Source organism: Equus quagga, chromosome 7, assembly GCF_021613505.1.
Source record: "Equus quagga isolate Etosha38 chromosome 7, UCLA_HA_Equagga_1.0, whole genome shotgun sequence".
NCBI lineage: Eukaryota > Metazoa > Chordata > Mammalia > Perissodactyla > Equidae > Equus > Equus quagga.
The window spans coordinates 97,973,101-97,994,341 of record NC_060273.1 but is presented as its reverse complement, the minus strand read 5'-3'; the positions used below and the strand labels follow the sequence as shown (position 1 = coordinate 97,994,341).

Sequence of the window (21,241 nt, the reverse complement as noted above, 5' to 3'; positions counted from 1 at the left end):
AAATCAATTAGAGCCCAGAGATTGTTGCATTTGATTTTAGAAGTAAGAGTTCCCTTGGGGAGACTAGAGGCTGAACGTATATTCAGTGAAAGCTTTCCGCACCCTCCTCCATGATTAATTCACCATAACAACAAAAGATTAGAGATGGAAATGTTCATTTAATTTTGGACTCCTATCTATTCATTAAACTACAAAATGATCTTCTCTTCAAGATAAAGATAAAAGAGAAAAGAAAGAAGAATAAACAAAAGTGGGGAAATAAAATATACAAGTTAACTTGCTAAATTATGCTGATTTGGACAAAATACATGTCCTTGCCCTTTCCTTTCAGTTGATAAATCAATTTTCATATAACAGGCTTTTTCCTTAAAATATGGAAGTCATTTTCCTAAGCATAAAGGGGACATTCACTTTAGGTGGACAAAGATTTAATTCAGGTTACACTCCCTCACGTAAATTCGTGGACTGAAGGGCTCGTCTAGTTCTATGGCAGATTTTATTAACTAAAATACCTCCATGTGGGGTTATAACGGAAGCTTAGGTTATATTTTATGTCTGTCTGAAATGGACAATGATCAAATTCCTGAACCACAACACTCAAATCAAACTAACACTGCAAGACATGGAAACATAACATTGAAACATTTGCGGGACAAAATTTTACATACGAAAACTGATATTTTCCAAACACAGCAATATTTTATTAAAGGAATTTAAGAATTGCCTAAAACTCTAAAGTGTATACCCACACATATTCAATGAATAAACTATGAAATACATAACTGTTTCTAAATATATATTAAGCCCTAACTTACCACCAAATTAGGATTTCACAAAGTGTTCAAATTATTATTAGTTATTTCATCTTAATTGATGCATTTAAAATACATATTCTCTTCAAAACCATCCTAAGGTCCTTCATTTCAGAAAGATGGTTTTAAACTACTTACTTTGCTACAATAAATTTCTTCTGTGTGTGAGGTGTCTATATCAACAGTATAAATATGGTCCCTAGGAACAAAAAAATGAATACAATGTCAAATGCAAGAATCAAGAGAGTTCATTTTTTTCCTGAATGAGTACATATTTCATTCAAGGCAGATAAATCCACACCCATGTTATTAAAAAATAAGACATCCACATCCAAGAAAAAGGGAAGAGTTCAGCCTACAAGAGACGCCTCAGGATCACATTCGGCACCTTCTGACAAATCGTGGCATCTTGCTGTGAGAGATACCTTTTAGGAGAACTTTCCTGTAGTCTCTCTCAAACCAGAGCTATAATGTCTGTATATATGTAGTTCAGGAGGGAGGACTCTGAAAGTGAAATTGGCCCCCAAACTGGAACACAGATGGATTCACATGCCCTTTCAGTATTTTGAAATCCATGTACCAAACACTTAGTATTCAACATGCCACGTTTGTTCATCTAGGGCCCTAACAGAAAGCTACTCTCCATCTCCATCTCTCGTTAGAAAACATATTTTCAGTCGTAGCTTTGATGATTTGATTGACAAGATGGAAGACGATAAAGGTAAAATTATTTCCAGAAGCCACTCTTTTCTTCACACAATGATGGTCAATTAAGGTCTAAAATGTACTTGAGCTAAAGTTTACGTTTCTTGCTTCTGTTCACCTTCCTGTTTTGCTGAGAACTTGGTTGTCTTTAAGATTTGCTGCCAATCTCCCCTTGGAAGGAGAGAAATAGAATCAGCAGCTCAGGTGTGGGGCTATATTTAAACATCCCCTTCTGTGTGAGCTGAGTACAAGGGCGTTTTTGTCTAGAATTCAGAAGAAAGAAAAGAACTACACTCAACCGGGGAGATGGGGGGCTAGTGAGGGAAAGCAAAACAGCTCATTTTCCCTTGAAATAACATTGACTTTTTCTAAAATGCAGGAAATCCTGGGGCTGGAAAATTACCCACAGCTTTAAACCCCGACCTCAAGGCTCCCAGGCACTTTCAAGCCCCCTCATTACTTAAAAGAAAGGGGGTCGGGGAGAAAGAAAAAAGGAAAGAAAGAAAGGAATTATCTGCTGTCAGGATTCACTTGAATTTTTTTTTCTCAGTTCTTCGGAAATCTGTTTGCTACTGCTTTTAGGGAAAGTACAACAGAGAAAATAGAAATAAAAACAGGCTCTCTCATGTGAAAATAAAAGGAGAGGGCAAGGCGGTTGGCTTATAAAATTCCTCTGCCTGCTACTGAACTGTGAGTGTGGGGTGTGTGTGTGGGGGGGGGGTGAGGGGGAGAATGGGGAGCCTGTTTTGTAAGTTACTGAATTGGGAAGTTCTTCAAACATCAGTAGGGTGCCAGAATCACATTGCCCTTTAATTTCAAGGCAGTTTTATTGCATGCGTTTATTACTTGGTTGACTTTATTGGTGGTTCTGTGGGTCAGCTCATTATTGGAATGGAATTGCCTCTTACTTTGGTATCAGGTTTGAGATGGCTCTAGGCTTTTCCTTGCCCTGCCTCCCCTTAAAACTTTGAGTAGGACCGAATATATGAATTGTAAATTAACAACTGATTAATATGCATTGGCAATTCCTCAGAAAGCTCTAGGATTGCCCCCTTCTGGCATGGCCTGTTTATGTTAATTAGCAGTTGGGAGATTAAAAAAAAGAAAGAAAGAAAGAATTTACAAAATGGATAATAATAAAGCAGAACTGAAAGTGGTTCTTGCCGTCAAGCTTGACTCAATCCCTGGGTTCTGGATGGGACTGGCTTCCGATTTCTGACACCAATTGTCTAGCAGAATGGGGAAGCCTTTTAAAAATAGAATTCCATGAATGAAATCTCCTTTTGGAGAATGGCAATCTTTTTCAACATCCAGGAGATCACACTGCCCAGAGAACAGAAATAGCACTTTATGCTCAACCACAGACCAGGGTCGGGGGTTATTCCCAACCACGGGTGTGTGCATCCTAGGATTCATACACTGCTCTTACTGAATTAAGTTATTTGAACACAAACCGACTTAATCCAGGACTTCCTCTTCACCCCTCCAGTGAGCACCACTGAATTGTGTTGCCATGGCTCAAGACTGGGGGAAGGATTTAACTATAAATCGTGTTACTTGCTGCCTAGGAGCCTGGATCTCTCAGGGCAATGTTGAGAGATGTGAAAGCAAAGGGAGAGGGGAGATCCTAAACATGGTGGCCACAGAACTCCTTTAGGAATTTTCTTAAGGGTGTATATTGAAGGGAAGTGGCTTCATATAGAGTAAAAACCAATATGTCAATATTAGGGTGTTAATGAAAGGCAACTCTGTTTTACAGTTCTAAAAAATGAATGTGTTTCTCCTTTTTTTCCTTCCATTTCTTCTTTCTCCTTTTTTGGGGTGAGGGTTAGGATAAAACTGTCTTTGTTTTGGAATAACGGTCACTTTTAAGTTTGCATAGCACCTTGCTCCTCGCTCAGGTGCCGCCCTGGACCTGCAGTCCAGACCATGCTACAGTCCATTATACCATTTTTTCCCCTAGAGACTCAACTGCAAAGTGAACAATTCATGGAAGATTCTTGAGGCAACCTATTTCTCACAGATGCAATGTTTAATCATTTGTTTTGACTAGCCTTTAGATAATTAGGTACAAATGTAGTCTTCCAACCCTGCTACATTTAGGAAACTAAAAATGATATTTAAGAAGGAGCTGAGGGGCCGGCCCTGTGGCCGAGTGGTTAAGTTCATGTGTTCCGCTTCGGTGGCCCAGGGTTCGGATCCTGGGCGCGGACATGGCACTGCTCATTAGGCCATGTTGAGTCAGTGTCCCACATACCACAACTAGAAGGACCCACAACTAAAATATGCAACCATTTACTGGGGGGACTTGGGGAGGAAAAAAAGCAGGGGGGAACAAAAGAAGATTGGCAACGGTTGTTAGCTCAGGTGCCAATCTTTAAAAAAGAAGGAGCTGATATTCTACCAGAGAGGTGGCTACTGAGGACCTCAGTGGAATGCTTTTTCATGAATACCCACAATGGCTATGTCCTTGGTCTAAGGCTATTAGAAGGTTGTTGTCAGGACAAATAGTACTACCTCTGTTGCTCAGTGGGCTGCACAGTACAGGGAACAAGGGCCCAGACCCTAGAACAAGAAGACCGTCCTGGTTCAAATCCTACCTCTGTCATTTTGACCCAGTCATTTCACCTTTCTGTACCTTGGTTTCCTCTTATAAGACATGGGGATAATAATAACTCCTTCTCATAGGGTTTTTTTTCAGGATTGAATGAATTAACATTTATAAAGAACTTACAACTCTAAGTGCAATTTATATAGCACATACAACTAGTATGTAGTACGTCAGTACTTGTGAAGTAAAATTTTTTAAGTGTTTTGGCATTGCTCCCTGTGCCCAAATATGGGATATTTTGATCTTGCAGGATATTTTGATCTAGCCAATGGTTCTTTACTTTGTTGCATAGCTTGTCCATTTCAGAACATCTACGTGGTTTAAAAGAATCAAGCATTGTCATTATTTACCTGTTCTTCACCTATGCTCACAGACAGACAAGTACCACATACACAATCTCTATTTCTTCTTCCCAGTGTGAAATGATTAATCAATCTAGACCCAGGTAAGAACACAGTGGAACCCCACAAGATAGTCCTCCTTGCTGCTGTTCATTTAGAATTATTTTGAATGAGCTACACGCCCTCAAAATGGGAGCTCATATATTGTTAGAATCCCAAGATACTTCATTAAGATAATCTAATCCAACCTCTCATTTGACAGAGGACACTCATGGCCAGAGAAGTTGTCCAGGTAAATTAAGAGGAGAATTAAAACAAAAGCCAAAATCCAGGTGATCCCTGTATAGGCAACATTCTTACCATGCCATTCAGCCTTAGGACATGGTCTGTTTAAATGACAGTTCCCCAGTGGATGAGTATTTTCTTACTAGATCCAAATCAAAAACTATTCTAAAATGGGTGCTACTGCCATTCTGTTAAAGTAATGATTCATACTATATATTCATTGCAAAATTACAAACACGTTTAATACACACACACCTACACACACACTATGCAATGCATATTTACCCATTCAACTTAATTTAACAAACAAGTATCAAGGAGAGAAGCACTCTACTGGGAGCTTGAGTAAATATTTGCATACGTATTCAAGATAAACAGTGGATTACTTGAGTCTGAGCTCCAAAATATGCAATTATTTCTATCTAAATCCACATAAAGTTAAACAGACAGAAAATCTTGAAAGAATGATTGCTTGACAAATTAAAGTAGCCTTTAAATTAAATAACACTTTGTTTGGGAATGTCATGATCTTTAAAATGATGCATAGTGGGTACATTTAGGTCTTAGGACCTGCAGATGGTCTGGAGGCAGACGTGAGGAAAAGCCCACTCACCTAGCAGCAATGTAGAGGGTTCTATTCATGATCATAATCATCTGGATGTCCAGTCTGTGCCTCTGTGTGGTGTTCCGTCCTGGCTTGTGGCCCACAAACACCGGATACTGTTTTGTATCTGTGAAAAGAGGAGATGGGGGCAAGAGAGGGAAGAGGAAATCAAGCCAAGAATTGACAGGGCAGGGAGAGGAGGGCAGCCAGAGAACAAAACCATACTTAAGTCACACCATGCCACCATTTTCCATCTCCAATACTCCTGTTATTTTAGGAAATACTATGGTAGAAGAGTGCTCTATAAGGATGATCAAGTTACAGTTTTGTTTCCAGATGATAATAAGCTTGGACCTCTATTTCTAAGTGTCACAATTTCTGACTTGTCCCTCTTTCTGGGGGTTAAACTTGCAAGTGAACTCTTTACATGAAGGTGCTCTTTTCTTCCACAGTTTTCTTTTCATCTTCTTTAGAGTGCTAAGCCTGAGGGGCAGTCTGCCAAAGATCTTGTCTCCGGACAAAACTATTTCAAAGCAGCCTTTCCATCAATCACCACAAAGGCAATGTGGTCTGGAGGCGAAAGCCCTCGTCCAGGAGCCAGAAGAAAAATACAGTCTCCACAGGCGTCCAGTTGGAATAATCTACTATTGAAGGCAGCCCCGCTAGGTTGGTTGGCATTCTAGGAACTGTGGGAAGTTCACTCTTGAGTTAAGCAATTGGCTAATCTCACAGAAATGGGGGCTTTGACAGGACAGGGTCAAACTGAGTGTAGCCAGTCGGGTGATCTGGAATTTTCCCTGACTTGGGGAGTCAATGAGCATATTTCTCCTTCCTACAGCTCTCTTTAGCCGAGAGCAGGTAATTTGTAATAATATCAGACCTTTGGAAATACCTACATCTCAAAAATCTCTCTCCCTGTAAACCTACAATCTCCAGAGCACTGGCAATCCTCCAAAGAAACTAAGGAGGGAAGAAAGATGAGTCACATATAAAAGGAAGTTGTTTTCCACTGGGGTGTGTGTGTGTGTATGTGTGTGTAAATAAGACTTGAAAACCATTCACAGGTTTATGCTGAGACCCCTGCACTTTAAACCCCTGTAGTATCTGAGCTTTACTCACAGTGGGTGTCTTATTAGAAAGCCTTGATATATTTGACTTGCAATCAAGTTTAGTATGGGATTATCTTGTGCTTTCCCCTCCATTCTTCTGACATTTCATTTACCCATTTATCAAGGAGCTTGCTAAAACAATTCATGTCTCTACTATCAAGAATTTGAGTGTCCACTGAAGTATGATTTTCAGCAGCACATTTGGGCTGGGGTCTCTTCTGTACAGGGGCACCACAGATAGATTACCTATCTCAAATGGAGATAAATAAATTCTTATTGAGGTTTGGTTAATTCTTAATAAGGAATGTTTAACCTTGAGTCAGGTGGACTCTGCCACTTCATGAACAATGATCTTGAATGACACAATTTGGTCCTTAATCGTGCCCTGACTTTTGTTCTCTCATTGCTTTGTGTGTCCAGTGTTGCCACCTCACCTTTATGTAAAATTATTGCTTTTTCAACCTAGACCATCCAGCAGAAAGTTGGGCATTGATGGATCTCCCTTGTAGCCCATATTAATGTTAAACGTCTGTTTTATGGTTCGTTCAATGTTTATTTTGGGATAATGACTAGGAAAATAGATATTTGGGTAAAATGCTCTCTTTCACCTTTACTGTCTTAAGATACTTTATCTTTTGGAGAGAAGAAAAAAAACTAGCAAATTGGCTGTCCCATCCCACACACAGGTAGGGCTTTCCTACTTGGAAGAGTCAACTGAATTCTCAAATCATGTTGCCTTCTACCCTCGACAACGAAGCAGAGACCAAAAAGAAGTTATAAACAGTTAAAAAGGGTCCTCTGTGAATTCAAAGTCCCTCTACCCAAGTCTAGCAAGGATATAACTTGTAAGTTAAAAAAATGTTAATTTTTGCCCCTAACTTTAGGGACTCCAAAACAGTCTCATTATTTTCTGTTCTTGTCTTGTAACAATGCCCATGTATTAGTTACATGTGAAAATGTACAATACTGGCAATACTCAAATGATAGTGATATTCTCGCATAGCTGCTTTTCCGGCATGAGCATGGCCTCCTTGTAAAAACTGAGGCTTCACTGGCGGTATTGAGGAATGTTTCAAACCTTCACACGTGTCCCCACAACACCTCGTTAACAGACTTACAGAACAGTCATTCTACCAATTTGACTAGACATGAATTATGCACCTTTACCATCTACACAAGTAAAGTGACTAACAAGTCTCCTATTTTACTAAGTTTTTAACTGTTGTGTTTTGCTGGCTGATGCAGGCTAAAGTGCTTGCAGAGGGAGAGAGTGAGAGTAAGATCGTGGATACTTACAGTTGCCATGCGAAATACTGATTGGCTCAGAATCTTCTGGGAAACCAGCCCCAGCAAAGTGTAGCAGTGTGAAATATAGCAGCAAGGCTTCTGACCTCATAGTAGTTCAGCGGGCAGACTTTATTTCTCTACTTCACCCTGCCAAAGAGCAAAGAAGGAATTTTTGTTTTTGTTTTTGCAAGTCAGCTTTATTCAACACCATAAAATGAAATGGCCCTGAAGATAAATTTAAGAGAAAAAGGGCCTCTGCTTCATATCTTTCCCATTGTGAATTCACTGATTATTATGTTTTACATAAGGACCCTGTATCCATTGTCACTGCTCCCTCCTTCCCCATGCAGCCGAACCGTTGTGCAAAGTTTCTCCAAACCCATGACACAGAGCCTGAGTTCCTGGGTCCTGAGCCAGCTTTAGGCCATTATAGGGAGCTCCTTCAGAACTATGAAACTGCATTCCAAAAAAGGGAGAAACTGAGATAGCATTTCTTTTTTTAAGGTAAATACTTTTCTTCTTCTCAGCAGGTTTACAGTAGCATGGCATCCCCCAGACATGCTTTATTTGGCATGCACAGGATCTTTAAAAAATTTGAAGTAGTTGTCAATATTGAAAAATTAGGAGGTTTCTAAACTTCTTTATAAAAATCAGAATATCTGCCATATTGACCTAAATGACAATTCCCTTCAGGCACCACAGTCTCAACCCCAACACACAAACACACACACACACACACACACACTCTCACACATGCACACACCTACGACTGGCTTTGTTCCCTGCTTTCCATTACCTTGATCCCTCAGTTGAGATTTTTGCCCCCAATTTACATAATTCTATAGTGGCCTTGGACATAAAGAAAATCACATAATCTAGGTTTAAAAGGAAATAAATGGATCCTTTCAGGTTCTATGAAGAATACTAAAGGGAGAATCTGAAACCACATCCTGAAATGGTATTGTTGATTAAAAAAATCATATCTCTGTATATTTGAGTCTCAAATACTATGCAATGAAACAGTAGTGAATGAAAATGCCAGATATACTGTTCTACCCATCTGTATTTTCTTAAAGATGCTCTTTATGTGTAGAAAAATTCTCCTAAATCTTAAAAGTAAAAACAATCCCATGTGGGGCTGCTGGATACAGTAAAAGAAGACTCATCACACAGTAAATACCGCATAATTCTCAGGCATATTTCAAGTAAGTGTTGATCTATCAGGGAAATTAATGTAAAATAGGGCTAATCTTTTCATCTTTCCAGAGTAATAAAGCCTTTGAAGTAGCCTGCCAAAGATTATCTTTTTTGAACAAAGCTATTTTATAGTAGTCCATCAATCATTTAAGATTTGTGTGTAGAAAAGTCAAATTTAGTAACTTAGATGTCTTTGAAAGTTAATTTGGCAAACTGCTAACTTATGCTTTCTAGAATACCTCTTAATATTAGATACCCATGCCTCTCTTCTTCATGCCAAAAAAGCATTAACAAGTCCCAAGTGTTGCATCGTAACTTATAATTTCACAGACACAGCTGGGTCTTAATCATTTCTTCAATTGAAAAGTGCACATTAATTAATTTGCTTTATCTTGAAAATCAAAGCGGGAGAGAGGTTGAGAGAAAAGCCTGAGCAAGTCTGTATCTCCATCTTTGATGTGTAGATTAAAATTAAACTTTAAATGATTACTTGTTCACAAGGGTGATCCATTACCAAGAGACATAAACATATATTTAAAGACAGGTTAAAAGCAACAGTGTATTCATTCACTTATTTTCCAGTTCTTCCTAGTCTGGAGAACCTGAACCCAAAGGGAAGAAGCTCTCTGCTGCCCTTATTTGCTTCTCCTGGCTCCTGTTCAGTATAACTGAAAGGGGAGAAATCAGTTACAAGAGTAACTAAAACATAAACCAGACACCAGTCAGCTGTTAGATTTCACATGAGAAAGTATATGGGGAAGAGGAAGTGGCAACATTTACCAAGGGCTCAAGAGCAGTATTATAGTATTACGGGGAAGCATATTACCCCAGAGAGTTTGCAGCATGTAATGGAAGAAGAATGGAGACTCAAAAGGCTGATTCTCATTCCTTTAGAAATCTTTGGGAATATATGTTTACTTTTAAAGATGAATTTTTCTTGACATGACAAATGAGTCTCTATCTTTCCACAATTGCATTTATCTTTGTACAAAAGTCCTACAAGCTAAGGAGACAAAGTCCTGCTATTTTCTTAAGTATCCCAATTTTAATTTTTTCCATCTTAAGATTGCATGGGTTAGATGCAAACTTCTCGACCCTAGAAGCTGGCAGGAAGAGCAATGCCTGCAAAAAGATCTATTATGCAATGCCTTCTTTTAACCCTTACACATAGCCAGGATCATGGCTGAGAAGGGTTATTTAAATATCTCCAGGTTTAAAGTAAGGCTCAATGCCAGGAAAAATAGCTGTTCTCTGTGTCTTTCTATCATCATATCACCAAGTTGTTAACATGTACATTAATGGGTGGAAGTATTCTGGCAGTACTGGTTAATCTTGGCTAGTCCACATGAACACTACAATTTTCTTCAGCTGAAGTTTTGATGTATTTTTCCATTCCTAACAACTTTGGGCTCTAACCTTTGTAAACATGTAGACAATATATTTTCTTGTTGAAATGACCACTTTGTGGAGAGATCCCAAGTCAATCTCACTGTCATTTCCCATCCTGCAGAACATGGGCTGGGTCTCCCTGCTAAGACCACAGCAATACAGACTACCAATAGCCCTGGAGAATAAAAACAAACCGGAACTTTCCAGTGAGTTTCAAAATCTTAACTAGTTGGGAGGCTGCAAATAAAGAGGTTCTTTAAGTAATTTTTAAAACTTTGAAAAGTGCTACCCACATATAGCATATTTATAGGCATCCACACACATTTGTTGATTTTCCTCCTTGTGACTGAGCTTATATAGGCTTCATCTATCCAGAAAGTTAGATAAGAGGAAGACTGTCTATGTGAGAATTCTAAACAAAAGCATTTACTTCAAAAGGATAAGCTTATTATCCCTGAATTTTCCATCTAATTATCTTAACCTTCCACTATTCTTTCAGCCTGAAGACAAATGGCCTTTGTAAAATATACCATTGCTATAAACCGCTAATTCTACTCTTCCTCAGCCCACAAAATTCATGAAAACCTTAAGAACATTCTTAATTTTAATAGGTATCTGCTTAGTAAATTTATTAGATCTATCTAGGTTCATCTAAAATTAATTGTACAACTTTACTCTGAGTCAGATGGGCAAGAATTGTGTTGACTTTCTACACACTTTGAGCCCAGACAAAAATTCTGTTACTAAAATTTTTCCCTTACAGTTTTTAAGATCAAATTGAATAATAAAACTGTGACCTACAAATGGTGGTGTGACTATTGGCTGCCATGAGCTAAATGGACCGTGCAGAAAGTTAACTGGCTAGGAAACTAGGCTTCAGGTATTCCAGATTGAGGACCAAACAAAAGGGGCTAAAAGAAGGTCTGTCTGAAAATCCTGTGACTGCATTCATGTTGATAATTGTTTTTTGAAATGATCAAATATTTTCAATAACTGGAGCTTCTATCCACTCCCCATCCCCAATAACCTTGTCATACAGCAGGTCATTGTGCCAGCAAAGCATGAATCAAAGGCAATGTCACTTGAACTGGAAATGGATTCTGGAGTCAGAAAATGAGGTCACAAATTGTCACATCTGACTTCTGATTAATCAGGTTAATTTCCTAAGAGCCACTAGGATTGGGAAGCCATGACAAGCCTCCCCAGCCAGAGCACCACTCACACTTACCCCAATACTAGTTCTAATCCTCTGTCCAACTATTCCCCCAAATCGTGACCTGGAAAATTCTACTTGGGCTCACAAACTGGTAGGACTTGGCCAAAGCTGGCTCACAGAGAAGAAGAAAGCTAAATTAATTGCCAACACAGGAAAAAATTAGGAAATTTAACATGCAACTCCAGATTTCTGGCTTCTTAAAAAGAAAAAAGTCAGAGATCTGGCCTTGCTGGCTGGCCAACATTCCACATGGCCAACACTCCGGAGCCGTGCAGTGGCTGCCCAAAGTAGAGGGGCTGGTCTGCTCCAGATGGAAACATTCCCGCTACTTTCCATTGTTTTAGGAAACTTTCTTCACCCACTAACCTCACCTGCTGGACCCCTGAAGCTCTGAGGGCAATGTCCATACCACGCAGGAAAAGCACATCACTATTGCTGCATGAAGTGTTCTGCTTGTCTTTACCAGTATCTGCAAGTTGCTGTGTGTCAGTCTTAGCAAGTGAACCTGGTGGGACACACAAATGAATGGACGTTGCTTGTTTTAATGACCCAGTTGGGCTGCTCCACTCCCCACCTGCATGTCCATCCATAGCAAACAGTGCACAGTGCATTTGCCCTTGGACTTGCTGTATGGATGTTACTTGGGTCTGATTTGGTACAACAACATCATCTTCCAGAATGTTGGCATCCAATGAACATTTTCATAATAAGTGGTAATGATGAGAAAAACAATTTATCTGGAAACTTGCAAATGCAAAGTGCTCTTGATAATAACTTTAAGTGTGGCCTAGAAATAAAGGGGAAATGATGGTAGTGGCCTTTTTTTTCTTGTGAGGAAAATCATTTACTACCATGTTTCAGTAATTCTTTTAAAATAAAGCGAATTTTCTACTGACATCATAGGAAGTTTTAAAGGTAATCAATAATTCAGGCTGTCATTAATAGAAGGGCAGGCTAACAGTGTGACCCTGAACCAGGACACTCCATTGTGACCCATTTCCAAGGCCACGGACACCATCTGGAGGTGTGGGGTTGGAGCAAAAGGAATAGGAGTTGAGGCGGAATGGTGTACTGGAGCTCCACACAGTGGGAGGGACAATGGGAAATGAAGTTGGGAAAGGTCGCTCTCGTGGTGATTGTATCAGGCACTCTCTGAGATTATGGCACAGGTCGGGCAGAAAAAGCTCTATGTGCTTGGGTGCATGCTCTTTCCAAAGAGAACAGGGCTGATTTTTTTCTACGTTCTTTCTTGGTTGCCCCTAAACTGCATGTGGTTTGGAAACTCTAGGGGTAATCAGTGCATCAGTGAGTGGTACTGTATTTGGCAAACGCAAGGGATGGAACAGGCTCTCTTCAACATCCCTATCAGTGGACCACAATAGGCACAGCATGCAAGTCGTGAAAAGTTCCTTGAGCCAGAGCAAAGATGCCCCAGCATGTGACACTGCCTAGTTTCAACACCAGGGCAAAGTTCAAATCCCATAAGCCGTTCTAACCTGGCCAAACAGACCCCCGTCATTACCATTTAATCAAATTCGGAGTTTAGTTGGGTTTTACACTAAGGGTAATATTTTCATTTTTATTGCTCCAGATTTCTGACCATACCATCTTTGTCTTTACAGGGTGACTGTCTTTAAAAATCTGAAGTGAAATTGTTGTAAAAGCTCCTACATGAAATCAAACTATTGCTAATAACACAGGGGAGCAGAAAGGACAGAGGGTAACAAGATGGGATTTGAAGGCCTGTTTCATGTACTAGCTGGGACCTCTGGCAAGATGCTGAGGATCTATCAGCTTCAGTTTCCTCATCTTTAGAGTGGGTAAAAGTGTCTCAAGATTGGTTGTGAGATAATGCAGATAAAACTATAGCCCTCAATAAATGTTTGATTATTCTTCAGCTGAGATATTAAAAAATGCCTTTTAATAGCTTTCCTTGGAATTCCTTAAGAAATTCTCAAGTTGGCCCCAGATTACCAAGTGGTGTTTTATTTCTTCAGTGGGAGAAGAAGCCATCTCCTCTTTCTCTTTCTCTCTCTCCCTCCCTCCCTTCCTCTTTCCAGGTCACTAAGCTTCTTATCTCTGGAGGTGGGCCCCTGGGAGAGGCAGGAGAGTCTGTCTCAAGATAACATAACTCACATTGTGTGATGTTTAAAATGTGAATCATAGCACTTACATGAGTGCAAAGGAAAATAATGAGGTGGAAAATGGAGAAAGGATCGGGAGGACGCCAAGGTTTATGGAGCACCTTGTGTGTGTGAGCAATATATGCATGTTATTTTATTTAAACATCATAGCATCCCAGGGAGACAGGCCTTATTATCTCCATTTGCACACAAGAAGACTAAGGCTCAGGGAGGGTAAGTAACTTGTCCAGGTGGCACACAGGCAGTAAACACAGCACATCAGTAAAAAGGGGAAACAGGAAGGCAAACCCGGGTCTATGTGACGCCAAAATTTACGTCCTTCTCAGTACATCAAAGAAAAGGGAACAGAAGGAAGGTTGGAAGGAGAGAGATGTTGGCATAAATGGAAACTGTACTTAAGATAATAGTTGAATATAGGTTGATGCATCTATGCTTATGTGGACAGAGTGGCTGAAAGTCCCTAATGGCTTCAGTCATAAAAATCTATAAAAGGAGTACACTGTTGCTTCCAAACATGCAGGCATGCAAAGGCTCATTCCACTTTATGGCCCTGTGATTGCAGGCTTAAGGTAATAGAAAGATGCAAATGATTCCTCAACCATAGTTTTAGGAGAAATTGATTACCTTGTGACACCACTGTGTTAAGTGGAATCACTTGCCTGCTTCAGCCCCCTGTAGTGATGTTTTAAAGTCAATACATCATAGAGAACAGTGGCTGTTATGAAGGGTACAAAGAAGGCTGCCTGCTTCAGTAGCTGATAGATGAACAGATGTGGACACCCTCAAGTCAGAGTAAGGAACCTTTGCCCAGAGAGAGGTGGGAGAGCAGGCGTTGGTGCAGACAACCCAGCTGGCTAAAGGCTGGAGACCCGTCTCACAGAGATCTGAACTGCTGATTATTCTTGCACCAGAGGAAAATTCCAAGAATTAAAGAGTGTTTAAACAGCAGGTGTCCTTTACTGGTCTTGGCAGCCCAGTTTCAAGGACTGCAGCATTAAGAGGATGCTACTGTCCACAGGATGCATAGCCGGGCCACAAGGAACACTTCCCAAATGGGATTAGGATCAACCTGAGTCCATTGGTCCTGGGTGAAACCTCTACTGTACCCAGTCTTCAGGGACCACGTTGGCTACCTGTTCGTGATACTACATTGATATAAGGTTCATGCAAATGAAAAAAATAGGTCTGGCCTCTTAATAAAGCATCTGGTCTTTCTCTCCTCTTCTTCTCAGCCATTAATAAAGGCATAAAAGCACCCATTTTGGAGGAAAGGGAAATGCCACAGACCGAACTTCAACACATTTTGGCGAATGATGACGGCATTCAATGGGGTATAATAATAAACATCGAATGTATAATAGATGTTCTATTTTAGATCTGAAACCACTGTCACAAAGGAGCAGAAAAAAAAGCTGTGAATTCAGAAGTCCTTTTAGAAAACAAAATTTTTCCGGAAAAATAAAGGTTGGCTGTAAACCTATTATCTTTTGAGGGGAGAAGGCAAGTCTTATCTTTCAGGTGATTCTTTATGACAGCTTTCTTTCTTTCTACCGACATGGCCCCTCCCTCCCCAACACACACACCTCTGAGCCAATGCATTTAAAACACTTTGCTTGGAGGTTTCAGATACAGTCTACTGGCTCATTAGGACTCTGCCGCTAAAGTCATGATCTTAGCAGGCCTGAAAATACCATGGCAAACGATCACGATCTCAGAAAGCTACAACAGTCCCAACCATGTTTACCCACATCACGCCCCAGCTTTTTGCCATCTCCATCTTTCTCAACTTTTATAATATTGGTGAACACAAACATCTGCTCCACAGGCAGAAACAAATAACCCCCTTATTTTACTGTTAAGGAAACTGAGGCCCTGGGAAGGGAAGTCACTTGCCAAACGTGGTACAGCTCAAAAGTGGCAAAGCTGGGCGGCAATTGAGGGTGCCTGACTCCTGCACTGAGCTCTGCTTACATTACGCTGCTTTCAGAAAGGAAGCCAAGACTCATTCATTTCTCCTTGGCTTGCTGCCTGATGTTCATTACTTCCATTGCCCGCTTTCCATCTTACCAATTCCTGGCTTTGTGCTGGGAGCGCAGGCTCTGTGCTAGAAGCTGATATAGACAGAGATGGGAAAAAAAGGTTCCCTCGCCCCCCAGAACCTCACTCTTTAGCAGATGGGCCTGACAGCTCCTGCCCATTGTCCCAAAAGAGAACACATAAACAGACAACAATAATTTTTCAAAAAGAACTTAAAGTTCTGTGGGAAGAATACTTTCTGGAGGGTGAAGGTGTTGTGGAGGCATGCTGTGGGACATTCAGCGAAGGCCTCTGATCAGAGAAAGCCTTGGCAGGTCACATGATGGTTCACTGTGGACTGTGGAGGGGATGGAGGAGGGGCAGGTGGGAAGACATTTTGGGTAGAAGGACCAGGTCCAGAGAGCAGGGCATTAAAATGAACAATTCTATGCCACCTACACTTTCCAACACTCAAATTGGACTGTTTCACTCTTTGTGTAGGGGATTTCAAATATCTGTCTAAAGTAACGGATGGATTTTTTCACTTCACCCAAAGTTTGGTTTAAAGAATTATAACTGAGAATAAAGATTGTATCTGATTACTTTTCCCTCCTAAGAATATGGCAGAAGAAGAAGGGGCAGAGGGAAACTCCGTGGTACTAGCTCCGAATACTGGTATTTATTCATTCGAGGGGCTCAGTATGTGAGTTATTTTCACATTACTCTCCCTAGTTTTCTATACATTTGTAATTTCATTAAAAATAAAACAGAGGGCAAAAATAACACGGTTAAATTGAAGGCACTTTTTTCCTGGCTCTTAGAAAGACATTTGCAGTAACTTTAAAGGGAGCAAACTAGAGATATTAATGACTGGAATTTTCCATAAACCTTTGTCAAAATCCTGAACTGATTTCACCTAAAATAAAGCAATTGCTGCCCTTTGACAAGACAACTCTCCCTAATAATTTCTCCTCCGTTTCCTCTCAGTGTAGTTCATAGAAAACAGAATCTCCTAGCCACAACTCTCAGCTTCTGGCTCCTCACTTGGCCTAGGATTGCTCGGGCTTCCACCGCTGCAGCGACGTGTTCTTTCCCCATTTTGGTGTGGAAGTCAACTTCAAACATGGCTAGAAAGAAAAACAATCGCAAGCCTCTCCTTTTTAAGCACTGAATTATATCCCCCAATAACAATATCACCAATCACAGATGATTGAAACTTTGACCAAACCCTACAAACTCTTATTAATTTTTTGGCAAAACAGTCTCAAGATCAGGAAGTGAGTGAAAAACATTTCCTTGAACTAGACTTTTCGAATCAGGTTCTCTGGTGTTCACTGCATGCCATCTTTCATTGTATTCCTTGTCTCTTTCAATGAGCTCTGATGCCCTCCCAGTACACTGAAAGCCAAAAATAGAGTTTATGTTTGACTACAAGCTTCTAGTTGTATAGAGAGAGACATAACATCATCTCAGGATCTGCTTCATAACAAAGCACGATATTGCTGACTGTGCTCATCAGCAGTAAAACATCTACGTACACAGCGGATTATCTATATGTGTGTGTGTGTATAGACACATCCAGAACAGAAATGAGACGGAAGCATTGTCTCTTGAATTTCCACAATTTTTGTATATTCTTTAGGAAATTCATTTCATGGATTAAAAGGAAAAAAACGTCCGCTTTATGTCCCAATGAGCTGGATGAAAAGTGCAAACCCGTACATTTAAACCTATTTAAATTTATTATTGAATTTGGTAGATATTGCTAAGTTCTTCTGAAATTAATGATATTTTTATTGGCTTTGTTCATCTTCTTTACACACAGAAAGCAACTCATTGGGCTGGCTTAATTTTCTTAGGGCAGGGATCAGTTTGAATTGGGGTGGACAGAGCACCATTCACTAGATGCCTCTTCCCAAATCAGTCAAATCCAGCAATAACACTCCCTAAAATGATCATTTTTTTTCAATGTGAAATCCTACCCTCAAAATTAATAACTATTTCCGAACATCCTGAAAATAGACTTCCTTAAGGCCAACAGGAGTTAAGTTCCAGGAAACGATGAGTTTGTTTAAATGTCTGTACCACTTACCAACTTAATTCCTTACACAGGTGACTCAGAGGTCACAGTACAGAAACAGGCTTAAAGTCCTGATCCCTGAGATGCAGGGTCAGCATCTGGATGCACTATTTCGGTGGCAGTAGTTGTTTTTAAATCTGCCTCATGTCTCTGTAAGTTTAAAGGTGAACAAGATTCACTTTTGTCTGTTCCTCTAGATCTAGATGAAGCAAGTTGATTTTGGATATACAGATACACAATCTCTTATTTGCAATTACAAAATTAAAAAAAAAAAAGTTTTTTCCTATTCATTTGGTGACAAAACTTGACCTGAACAGGTATGAGGCCATTTATATAGTCTTTGTTTATCCCTTTTAGTATGACTATTTATACATTTCACTGCAAAAATATTAGTGGGTTTGGTTACTGGATGTTGCCCCTTCTGGGGTATAGGTCCCACGTTAGTTTTCTAAAATCTGAAAAATTAAAAATTCTGAAACACATCTGTTCCAATGGTTTCAAAAAAAAGAGACTGTGGAACTATATTCCTTCATCCGTGAAGAGATTAAAAACAGGATAAAAAAGGAGGAGAAAGGAGATCCTTTAGAGCAGAATTCCAAACACTGGTTTTGCTAAACCCAGGAGCTCTCTAAATATCCCACAGTGTATTGTCAAATTCTCATAGAATTAAAAAAATGTGATCTTATTTTATTTATTTTTTAAAACATACATCATATTTTACTAGTAATTCAGAGATTAGGAAGTGCTGACTGAGTCATCTAGTCTTAATTTCCTCTCTTCTGTGCTTATAATGACAAGGTTCCAGGCTCCTATCCACACAAGGGACTAACAAGAACAGGTTTCCGCAAAATGAGCGATGCCACAAAGCAGAGGTGATCGTGGTAGAGAGGCTCTCAAAGCCTCTCATGGCTAAACAATAAAATCCAGCAAGAGCAGAAGTGACTGCCTCACCAGGCTCAGCAGTCCCCCACCTAGGTGAACTTCATTTTAACTCCCATCTGACAGCCAACTCCACGCAGTTCAGCACTCTCTCTTCTCTCTGTGTTAAATGGGTAGACTTCACAGGCTGTTTTGTGCAGTTGGTGGTGGTTCCTCCAAAAGAATGTCCATAACGTCTGCAGCCTATAATCTTTCTCTCCCTCATGGAATGACCCTAGTAATGGCTTCTTCCAATCCCTGTAGTCAGAGGGAATTGTCAGCTGGCAGTATCTGCCCTCTACTTTGTTATATGGACCTGCCTTTAATTTTCAATTACCTGCAACTTTCTTTTCATAGGTAATACCAGTAAGTTGAAGAATTAATTAATAAAATGAAGAATTTGAATTTCAAGACTCTTTTGGGAGGACAACTGTTATTCTGGGCAATGGGTGGGGGTGGCAGAGTTGGGAACATACTCTCTTCCCTTCCTCTCTGAGAAGCCCCTCTGCAAACTGTCCTTCTCCTTTCTCACAAAATGGACACTGGGCATCAGGCACAATGGTAATCAATTCTAACTCTGAGATAAAATGGAAGCAAGTGGTTAATAGCAGATAACCTGGACACAAGGTTAATCACTGCAATCCAAATTATCTCGGGGGTAAACAGCACACGGTTATCACCAATTAACCTCTGAATCTAAAAATAAATAAATAAATAAATAAATCACAATTCCCATAATTAATAGCCCAGCAGACAATCATTGTAATTACAATCTTTGCGAGAAAGACCAGAATCAGGGGGAAAAGCGAAATTATCCAATAAGCTTGAGTGTGACAGGCAGAAACCAAATTAAAGTGCTGAGGGTCAGACAAAAGGGAGGCAATAAATCAGAGAGAAAGCGAGTGTGAGACCCGTGCCCAGCCCAGCAGGCGTGCCCAGGCAGCTGGTCACCCCAGGAGAGCACGGGGAGCTCTGCACGCACATGCTTGCCTTTCATGGGGAGGAAATGGAAGCCCAGGAAAGGCAGAGATGGCTCTGAAAGCTACTCATCCCCTGGTTACTGGAAAGCACAGAGGTCCATCCATCTGGGTCATCCAGGCTTTTACTAGCAAGGATTCGAAGGTCTGAGCAGTCAGATGGAAAAAAACACAGCTATGGAACACATGGAGAGGGAATAAGGCATGCACTTCTGTTTGAAAGGGAGATTCCCCAGGTTCACTTTGAATAACTGAAAGACTAAGGCAGAATAATTTTCTACTCAAATAGCAATATTCTTCCTGTTCCGTTAACATAGTCTTCATCTCTCCAAAGAGTAAAAAAAGAAAAGTCATTCTGAAGTGTTATGCAAGAATAGGCAGATGTGTTCTTTGCATATCTATTTAATCAGCCCTTTCCAGCAGCACTAAGACATGAAAGAAGGGCTGAGTGTGCTCCGGAATCTTCAATGAGGAGGGAGCAAGGTGCTGCATGGCACCTGGGCAAGATCACCCAAGCTGGGACATTGCTTAACCACCCGAAAGTGAGGGATATAAGGATGCCTCCTCCTTTCTCAAACAAAAGATATATTTGAAGGCTGAGAGTCACTACTGGTAATTTTTCCATTATTTTGCAAGTAATTCTATTTCAAAGGAGCTTTGCTTTTGTACATCATTGGATTACTTCTTTAACGTTTTGGGAGTTACCAATAAGAACATGAGCCATGAGAAAATATCACACAAGTGTGTGGGCATTGAGAGGAGTTTATTTTCCATGTTCAATAAAATAAGAAACTGCCTTTGCTAGTGGTCCACCATCACTCACTCACTCATTCATTCACTCAAGGAATGGGTAAGTCTAATACGTCAAGCAGGGCCTGTGCTGGTGCAGTGGGGGATAGGGAGGACATGGGCTCAGTCATGGGTTCTTCCCTTAAGAAGTCCCTAGACCGCTGTGGGAGATAGTACATGAGCAGCTATAACAAAGTAGAAAGCAATATGAACATAAAAAGAAATATTAGGAGAGTTCAGACAACTGAGAGAACATCCAGATATTGATTTTACAACCCAAACACATGCCCGATCTGTCCACTTCTCTACATGCTACCTCTGATTGTCTGAGCCACCCTCACTCCTGCCTGGATGACTGCGGTAGCTTCCTAATTAGAATCCCTACTTCCACTTGGCCCTCTATCCACTACTCTCCACACAGCAACTGATGGTCTTTCAAAAACATGGATCAGATCACGTCCTTCCCCGCATAAAACTCTGTAGTGACTTCTTATGGCATTTGAAACAAAGTTGAAACCCCCTATCCTGGCTGCAAAAAGGGCCACCTATCTCCCTAACTCCATCTTGTTCCATTCCTCCATTTTCCACCCTGCTCCAACAGCCCTGCCTGGCTTTCCTCAAACACACAGCTCTCATTCCTGCCTTATGGACTAGCTGCTCCCTCCACTTGGAATAATCTTTCCCTCACCCCAGTCTTCATGTAGCTGCCTCACTTCTGTCAATCAGAACTAAGTTAAAATGTCACTTCCTTAAATAGCCCT

At 40.4% G+C, this 21,241-nt stretch overlaps 1 protein-coding gene across 2 annotated transcripts in view; it reads right to left on the bottom strand.

Annotated features, from left to right (window-relative positions):
• The window catches only part of SEMA6A (semaphorin 6A), a 126,575-nt gene that overhangs the window by 56,036 nt on the left and 49,298 nt on the right, over positions 1 to 21,241 (bottom strand). For both annotated transcript variants that reach the window (XM_046667592.1, XM_046667591.1), the window contains exons 2-4: positions 7,764 to 7,901; positions 5,368 to 5,485; positions 951 to 1,011 (exon numbers count right to left, since the gene is read on the bottom strand). In XM_046667592.1, the coding sequence (XP_046523548.1) occupies positions 951 to 1,011; positions 5,368 to 5,485; positions 7,764 to 7,863 (279 nt within the window). In that variant the 5' untranslated portion in view covers positions 7,864 to 7,901. The remainder of the gene's footprint in view (positions 1 to 950; positions 1,012 to 5,367; positions 5,486 to 7,763; positions 7,902 to 21,241) is intronic.